The 8,445-nt window shown below is 50.5% G+C and overlaps 3 protein-coding genes and 1 non-coding gene across 4 annotated transcripts in view; 2 read left to right on the forward strand and 2 right to left on the reverse strand.

The window, feature by feature from the left end:
* The first annotated feature begins 136 nt into the window (after positions 1-136).
* Positions 137-2,164, forward strand: LOC113209985 (uncharacterized). The gene is made up of 6 exons (XM_026427770.2): positions 137-562; positions 631-782; positions 874-1,067; positions 1,152-1,290; positions 1,372-1,501; positions 1,608-2,164. Exons 1-6 carry the CDS (start codon positions 157-159, stop codon positions 1,697-1,699), a joined length of 1,113 nt encoding a protein of 370 aa, XP_026283555.1. The 5' UTR covers positions 137-156; the 3' UTR covers positions 1,700-2,164.
* Positions 1,732-8,445, forward strand: part of LOC113209983 (caskin-1) — a 73,925-nt gene continuing 67,211 nt past the window's right edge. The window contains exon 1 of the mRNA XM_052271845.1: positions 1,732-1,748. The gene's annotated coding sequence lies outside the window, so the exon portion shown is untranslated. The remainder of the gene's footprint in view (positions 1,749-8,445) is intronic.
* On the reverse strand, positions 5,814-5,934 carry Trnal-caa (transfer RNA leucine (anticodon CAA)). The gene is made up of 2 exons: positions 5,897-5,934; positions 5,814-5,859 (listed from the first exon to the last, which is right to left on the reverse strand). It is a non-coding gene; the product is annotated as a tRNA-Leu (tRNA).
* Positions 7,746-8,439, reverse strand: LOC127750355 (uncharacterized). Its single transcript, XM_052271858.1, has 2 exons — positions 8,191-8,439; positions 7,746-8,120 (listed from the first exon to the last, which is right to left on the reverse strand). The coding sequence occupies exons 1-2, from the start codon at positions 8,371-8,373 to the stop codon at positions 7,983-7,985; spliced, it is 321 nt and encodes a 106-aa protein (XP_052127818.1). The 5' UTR covers positions 8,374-8,439; the 3' UTR covers positions 7,746-7,982.

Here is an 8,445-nt window from a genome sequence, read left to right on the forward strand (position 1 = left end):
GTGTCACTTGTGTTGTTGTGTACGTAAATATTCTCATCAAACCAAACTCGTGATGCACTAGCAGCCGACAATTCCTAACCTCTGTTATTTGACATGTAAACAAAGAAAATTTCTTTGGTTCTCATAACTCTGTTCATAGTTTGTAAGAGTACAACTATGAAGTCGAAAGGAAAACATAAAGATTCAAACTTAAGTGCCTACAAAAAGAAATTGGAAAACGTGAGAGCCTTTGGTTTGGAATCAAATTTATCAGAAACAGAAATATGTTCCGTTATGGACGAGTATATGAAGTCCTTTATGATGAAAAACAGTTTGATGACTGAGGGCACTGCTCGAACCTCTCGGTTGCTACCTCGTGCTAGAAACTCAATGCCGTATTTAAAGAATTTTTTAATATTTTTGGCTAGTTTCCTATTCTCTGTTTTGATCATGTATATTGTCCTGCAACATAAACCAACCCAGTATTTTATTCAAAGCAAGTTACAAGATTTTATCTATCCTGGAATGAAGGTCTTGAGGAAATTATCATTACCTATAATATCACTGTTTCCCTCATTGACTAGTGAGTATTAAAATCCTTAGGCGGAAGATGGCATTGATAGCATTATTTCACCCTTGTTATTTTTGCAGATTTTTACGATGAAAGTTGTCTTGTGGTAAACCCTTTTTTCCGAGTGCCTGACATGCCTTGTCCCTGTGAAGATGTGAAAGCTATATTAAATTTAACTGGTGAAGATATCAAGAGAGAGCAGTATCACTCTGGTGTTCCATTCATGGTAAAGGTAGGAAAATAATACGTTCAGCAAGATGGTGTTGTAATTGACGTTTTTGAAAGACGCCTTGACCATAAACAGTAAGGTTTGTCTTTGCCAGGTAGATAAAGAGGAAATATCCTTTGAAAACCTGAAAGTTTTGTATGGAAACCACAATACTGTTTTTGACAGAGATGCGTCTTATCTTATTATCTCATCACCGTCGAATCAAGGTGTGAAAAGCACACCTGCATCCTTATTCACATTAGAATGGGACACAAATGACAAGACGTGGAGTTCCACTCATGTTCAGTGGTGAGTTTCAAAGATGTTACTTTAAAAAGTTACATTAGAATATGCCTTAGTAATGAAACTGTTACCAAGATTTTCTGTTTTTAGGAGATGCAATCGAATGGAACCAACACGCCTACTCAGGTCACATTTTGGTGTGCCTGAAAAAGAACCAAGCTATGCTGCTGGAGTCACAATAGAAAAACTAGTCATGATGGATGGACCCAGGGCTCCATCTTATCACTTGGTAGACAAATATCTTAATATTTCAGTCATTTTGTATTTTATCTCTTCATTCATAATTTATGAAGTATTCTTTACATTCTAGCCAACCACAGATGGCACTACAGTTTTCATTCAGCAGTCAAGTGGGTCTCGTGTGATTGTTTTGAATCCCGCAAATGAATGCAAAGAGAAATGCTCTACAGTGTCTGTTGAACTGCCACCAGGGCATATCTGTAAGTTCTAGTGCACTCTTCCATAGAAAAGGGTGTGCCGTTCAAAGCGGTATATGTACTTTTTTAAATCCTTTCTGTTAAAAGAAATCTGTTTTGCTGCCTTCAGTGTGGTTCAGCTGGTGGTACTGGCGAGCCAGCAGTCTGCCGTCGCCCGCCACAAGCTCCGTAAGTGTGTCCTACGTAGGCTCGTACCTCTGACCCTGACGTCATCAGACCCAGAGAATGGACCTTTATTCTCTTGCAGTAGGTAAGGATCTCAATTTCACTCAACTCAGACGCGCAGCGCGAACCGCGAACCGCGCGTCGACCTGGGTTCGTTGGGTTGCCTACCCACCAGGTTCACTTGTCGAGTCCCGTGCGTTGGGTTGCCTACCCCCACGGCGCGTCGACCTGTTCGAGGTGGCTCTCGCGTGGCGCCACTTTTTTGTGACAAGGGAAAACTATCTTTTAGGGAAATCATTTTTGTAAATAATGGAATTGTTTCTCCGGGACGCCAATCTGCCCGTTTGCTGAGACTGCGCAAAATCAAGACTGAGCGTTTTTAGTTTGTACGATGTGACGAAAGTTGTGAGCTTCGTCGATCCGGCCTCGGTTTGCTTTTGCAACGTGTGCTACCAATATCTCGATGTGGTGTGATAAGCGAATAAAAGCGATCTACGACGATATTGTGTGTATTCATCATATCTACTATTCATTTTTATTTTTCCGAGAGTTTTGCGAGTTTTGCGAGAGCTGAGAACTGGCCTGCCGACCGCGCTGGCCCCAGTTTACGAGTGCGGCTGCTCCTGGTGGAACTCGCCGCGATCAGAAGCATCTTCGATTAGGACACGAAGTACGGACAAGCTGCCTCATATGTCCATGTGTGCTCTAGTCCCCCCCCCTCCTCTTTCTCCTTTTTTTCCTCGCAACACGTACGCACGTCGCCAACCCCACTGTCTTATGCGCATCTCTGTCGGTCTCCAAACCTATTGAATGACGCTTGCAAGTGAGGTGAACTCAGCTCTGCGGCCTTTCTGCTCGGCCGCGCACCGCGGCGCCCCTTTTGCGACCGGAGTGCGCGGTGCGGTACACAACTACATAACCCGCGTCACGCAGCAGCTCTGTGTGTAGCCCCCCCCCCCCACTTCGTACCTATACCTGTTTCGTCAGCTCTTCGTCGTCGCCGTTGTCGGCGGCTTCTTCTTCTTCTAAACAAACCATTAGAGTGCGGGGAGGGACAGTCGTCGAGAGCTCGATTGCATTGTAGCGTTCGGTACGATACGATATACGCGGCGCCGCCAGGGAAGCACCGTCTGACTGAATCAACCTCTCTGAGTGTCGCGACGATTGTAGTTACCGCAGTTGTACAGTTCTACCCCAATGACCTCTTTCACCCCTTGCAAGTCAGAGTTATGCGAAACCCACCCGACTAAAGCAGCAACACCCTTTTCATTTATTTTTTATTACTTTCACCACAGCTTTTTTTTTCGCTATTGTTCTTTCTCTCATTCCACCACACTCTCTAGGAACAACAACGGCCGCGACAAGGTTGTAACCTGCCGCTGCTGCGGGGATGGCTTCCGGTGACGTTGACCAGCGGTGGAATGCCGTTGCAGCATCTCATCGGCCACCGGTGAGCCGTCTCGCGCTGGACCAGAGGCCGACAGGCCTAAGGGCAGGCCCGCGCGCTTCCAGTACGTCCTAATAATGTCCGATGACTGACATTCGTGTGTCGTCGACTCAATTCCAAAACAGCATACTAATTAATACATGGTTAAAGCGAAGAAAAACAAAGTAGACAGCCACAAAAACTTGCACGTAAAAGAGTGTGTGTCAGAAATAAAAAGTTGTCTTCGATTTACCATGTAATTGGCCGAACGGAAGCGAGGCGGTCTCTTACGTTTCCTAAATCGACCGGCCTTGACCATAAAAAAAGAGGGGCTCCCGGATAGGGAATATCGCCGCCGGACCCGGGCTATTCGCACGCCTCGCCTGCTCCGCCGCGATCGGTTGCGCGAGCGGGGGCCGCACGGTGGCGTTGGGCACCGCGGCCACCACCGGCGCGCAGTTGGACGCTGCCCGCACCGGCCCGGCCGACGCCAGCCCTATAAGCCACTATTTCTCCTCCCCGCCCCGCGCCGCCACCCATTCCAATCACAAGCTTTTAGAAAGGCAGGCCATGTTGGCACAGTCACCGCCGCCGCCGCCGCCGCCCCCCGCGTTTGTGGCTTGTATGGGGACATTCTGATAGCGGCACGCTCGTATAGCAGGGCACACACGACAGGATCACTCACCCCGCTGGCCATCGACGACGATGCTCCGACAGAGCGCCGCGCTGACCGTTTTTCCGCGGATTTATGCATATTAGGCCCCGCGGCTCGTCCCCTGCTCGCGGCGTGCCGCGTTGTGTAACGGGTTGTCTCGGCCCATCTGCCCGCGGAGCGCCCTCATCGCCGAGGTGAGGTGCGGGTCGCGGCCGTTCGCCTACGGGGCCGTTCAGAAACCACGTGGACTTTAGAGGGGGAGCCAAAAATATCATGGGGTCTCAAAAAGGATCGGGACGATCACTGGCGTCAAAGCGGCCCACGATAATCCTGTACCACGGGGTACAAAGTATCGTCCATGGGGTCTCCAATAGAGTCTCCATTGGAGTCCACTAGTGACCCATGATATTTGTACCCCGGGAGGGGGGGGGGGGGTACAGATTATCATGGACCCTTCTATATGCCAGTGACCGTCCCGATCATTTTGGAACCCCATAATATTTGGATCCCCCTCTAAATAAGCCCACGTGGTTTCTAAACGACCCCGATGGGCGCGGCGCGTGGCGAAGCAGGCGAAGCTTGGTGTCTCCATCGTCACGCAGCGCCGCGGTGGGTTTGGAGCGGTTCGGATCCCCGGCGGCGGCGGCAGCAGCAGCACCCTGGAGCAAGCGCGGGGTCCTATGGAGGGGTCCTGGAGGGGTCCTGGAGGGGTCCACGAGGGTCCACGAGGGATCCCGCGCAACGGGACCTGACGACACGCGACAGCAGTCCAGTAATTTGTAGAGGCCTCATAGTCGTCGGTTTGGTGGGCTGGGCTGGACCGGGTAGGACGCGAGAGGCACGGCGGCGCAGGGCAGGACCTCAAAAAAGGTGGAAAAAATAAAAAAAGCATAAGCAAGGAAAAATCAATAAAAAAATCGTTTACGAAAATCAGGAAAAAATAGAGAAAGAAAAAAACCAAAAAACCCCAGAAAGATCGGCGTTCACTCGAATTTATAGTGCAGTACCCTTCGAGTAATCCTGGTGCTGCCGCTGTCTGCCAAAGTTCCCCTCAAAGTCCGGCTGGTCATTGCGGGGGAGTCCAGCCATGTGATTTTTCACAAATTGTTCGACCTCTCGTTATTACTCTTTGGAAAACTCCTTGCTCGGATTATCGTCGCCCTTTTTGTATAAAATTACTTTCAACGACCAAATCCTCCGGGGAATAACACTCCTCAACAGTATGCGTGGTTGTGTGATTGATCTCAAAGGTGGCCGGTTGCGCGTAGTGGACGCGCTCGCCCCGTGCCCATCTTGCTTGGGGGCGGGGCGGGGTGCCCCAGGCGCGCGCGGTGCGGCGGTTGTTGCGCGAGCGAGTCGCTACGCTCATGCCGCATGTGCGACACGCGTACGTGCAAAATATAATTGTCGGCGAACGTCCGCGGCTTCGTCGTCCACCTAGGCAGAGCGCAGATCGCCGGGCTTGCACGCCCCGCCACGCCCCGCCACGCCCCGCCACGCCCCGCCACGCCCCAGCAGCGGCGGCGGCCAGTCGGTAGTTACGCATCTAACGGAACCTATCACACAGGTTCATCTCGTCTCGCTGCCGGCCTGCCCCGCCTGCCCATCCCATCCCATACCGCTGCTGGACCAACACACACACACACATGCCTCAGCGGCGACGGTCATCATCGGCGTCATCGCCATCGCCGCTTGTCACCACCAACAACCACATCACATCACCATCACCATCACCAACGGCACCATTACCACTACCATTGTAACTTTTTAGTAACTCATTAATTTTTGCGTCGGGGTGCTCTTGCACTCTCTGAACTGTCACTATATTTTACCTTGAAGAATATTTTCGTAAACTCGGAATAATTTACACAACTTTTCGCAATTTTTTGATTTGCAAAGCAGAAATTGTACATTTAAAGTCAATTCTCTAAAACTCATAATTTTTCCATTTAAATTTAAAATACAGCAATTTTAGGTTCCAATTTTACGATATGAGTTCGTGCATCATGACGCAGTGCACTGCATGTTGCTCAACTTTTCGACAAACCTTTTTTGCGAAGAAAAAGATATGTCAGAAGTGGGATTTGAACCCACGCCCTCAGATGAGGACCAGAACACTCGCTACTCTCCATAGGAGAGCAAGGCGGGCAGCCTTGAGTCTGGCGCCTTAGACCGCTCGGCCATCCTGACATGGTGAGGGGAGACCGCTGTCGGCGCGCGACCCGCACACTGCCGGCTCCCTACGGCTCTCCCCCCTCCCCTCCCCACCCCTCCGGTCCCTTTGTCCTTCGGGGCCGCGAGGCCGGGGTCGCCCAGCGAGTAAAGAAAGCATGAGAAGAAAGGCTCTGTGCGATCGCAATGCCGCGCTTATCTGCCTTCCCGCTCGCGCCGGCTCGGTCCGTCCGTCTGCCGCCGTCTGCCCGTCCATCTAATCGGCCACCGCACATGGGATGGAAACTTGGTAACATGACATTGGAGCAAGTTTCGGTGTCTTTAACTTTTGCAGTAATATTGTGCCAGGCAGGTGGCTGATTCGCGCCGCGCACTTTCGTAGTTATACTGTACCGCATGCACGGGTGCGGGCGGGCTTGCCCATCGTCGCTGCCCACGGCTCCTTATGGCCCCGTGCGAGTAGGCAACCCGCCCGCACGCGTGCATGCGGTACAGTACAACTACGAAAGTGCGCGGCGTGAGTCAGCTACCAGGTATTGACGTTTTTATTTTTCGGTTATTTCTGTTTTTCTCAAACGATATAATATAATTAAAAACAATGACAAAACGTGCAAAAAGTTTCAACGTGGCCGCGGCGGGGTCAGGCCAGCTGGCCGCGCGCGGGTTCAAAAGTCCCGCTCTCTCTCTCTCTCTGTCCCTCTCGCCTGGGCGGATTAGCATTGCGTCGAGCGCAATCAGTTAGCTTTATTGGGTCCTTTCGTCTCGCTCCGCCTGACCAGAGCGCCAGTGTGGCGTGAAGCCAGTTACAGTTCTCTGGCGGCCGGGGCCTCTGTCACTGACCGGCGGCCGCGTCAGAGATGTCCCTCCCGAGGTCCAGCGCGGAGGAGCAGGGATGCTGCCGCGGAAGCGACCGCCTCTCCAATGGAATGCCACTCTGCTATGGAACAGCTCTGGATCTTTTTATTTTTTCTCTCATATATATATATCTCTCTCTCCCTCCCCTTTTCCGCTGTTCCGTACCTCTCTTATAGTTGTCATTCTCTCTCTCTCCCGCTCTCTGCTGCACAAGATCGAATGGAGACAACATTCCATATGATTTTTGATCAATGACAAAACTAACAAAAACCGCAGACTGTGCGTATGGTTTATGTAGTAGTTACACGCATATTTTTTTTTCGTAATACCACGAGAGCAACTAGAGAACCTTGGTGCACTCTTGACCCTGCTGGTATTCGAACCTTCGGCAATCTAGTCACGTCGTTCGGCTGATGCCGGGCCGGCCGGTAGTGGTCAGCCGATAGGGTCAAAAGTTCGACCGCACAGGTGCCGCCGGTCCGATGCGTATTAATTCACGGCTTCGTTAGTTTATTGGCTCCTCTGACCCAAATTATCAATTAACATCCATTAGCGATTTGCTGACCACTAGGCCAGGGGGCCGGCCCGGCCGCGGCCGTGACCTTGAGGTCAGAATGACCGCGTCTATAGGGTGCGACAGGCAAAGAACGACCAGCACCATCATACCTCGTACAGGCAGTGTAGAAATTAGTCCCCAGAAAGAGAGCAGAACACGTGGAGAACACATATGCTGGTCGGGCGCCAGAGAGCAAAACTTTTGACGTACACTCAACCCAAGAGTCAGAGTGGAGGGCTCGGCCTCATGTGGGTGGAGGCGTGACGGCAAAACGGAGCGGGCGAGCGAGGTGTCACCCGACACCGCTCGGCCTTATGCTAATGAGGCTCCAGTCCCTTTAACTTATTTCATATAATTTTAGATCTCTAATTGTATTGGAGATTGACTATTTTAACTGAAAGGACTAAAAGTATACTGACGATCCGCCTGAAAAACTTCCCTAGAAATTTGAATCGTGTTCGTACGACTACCCGTTCAATAGAAAGCATCATTCGGAAAACTTCACAAAAGGAGGACAAGTATGAGCACTTTTTAAATTATTTATTGATAGAACAACATTTTTTTAAATACCTAAGAAATCAGAAATATTGAGTCATAATGAAACATATAGGGAATTAAGTGAAAGGCCCGGGGAGGGAGAGGGGAGGGGGCGGAATCATTCATCCAGAGGCATGGCAAGGGTGTCTTCGGGGTCGTCCACCTCTTCCTCCTCAAAGTTTTCATACTCTTCCAACGGCTGTTCAAATAATTCGTCGTTGTCTGATACCCATTCGTCGGGCACATCATCTTCATCCTGAAATAACGAAAACAGGTTAAGAAAAATCCGAGCAACGACTTTATCGTGCATGCAGTTGATGTCTCACCTCATCTGAGTCGTCCTCTAGATTTATTACGAACTGTGTGGGGTTGTCGAAGAACTCGTCCGCGATGTGGTCGATTTCCATCATCTCCTGCTCTCGCTTCATAACGTGCTCTACACAGGCATTCCATTTCTCCGGGGTGATGGTGTCGAATGCTTCGTCGATGAGCTTAGCGACGGACACCATGGTGAATTGGCAGTTGTTCAGGGCGACATACCCCTTCAAAGAACCCCAGACCAGTTCAATAGGATTAAGCTC

The sequence above is a fragment of the Frankliniella occidentalis genome, unplaced genomic scaffold (assembly GCF_000697945.3).
Source record: "Frankliniella occidentalis isolate FOCC.00 unplaced genomic scaffold, Focc_3.1 Scaffold176, whole genome shotgun sequence".
Taxonomy (NCBI): Eukaryota; Metazoa; Arthropoda; class Insecta; order Thysanoptera; family Thripidae; genus Frankliniella; species Frankliniella occidentalis.

Coding starts and splice junctions, on each gene's coding strand:
- LOC113209985 (XM_026427770.2), top strand. CDS start 157: ATGAAGTCGAAAGGAAAACATAAAGATTCAAACTTAAGTGCCTACAAA. Junction 563..630: donor ACTGTTTCCCTCATTGACTA/GTGAGTATTAAA, acceptor TTATTTTTGCAG/ATTTTTACGATGAAAGTTGT. Junction 783..873: donor GTGTTCCATTCATGGTAAAG/GTAGGAAAATAA, acceptor TGTCTTTGCCAG/GTAGATAAAGAGGAAATATC.
- LOC127750355 (XM_052271858.1), bottom strand. CDS start 8,373: ATGGTGTCCGTCGCTAAGCTCATCGACGAAGCATTCGACACCATCACC. Junction 8,121..8,190: donor TAGAGGACGACTCAGATGAG/GTGAGACATCAA, acceptor TCGTTATTTCAG/GATGAAGATGATGTGCCCGA.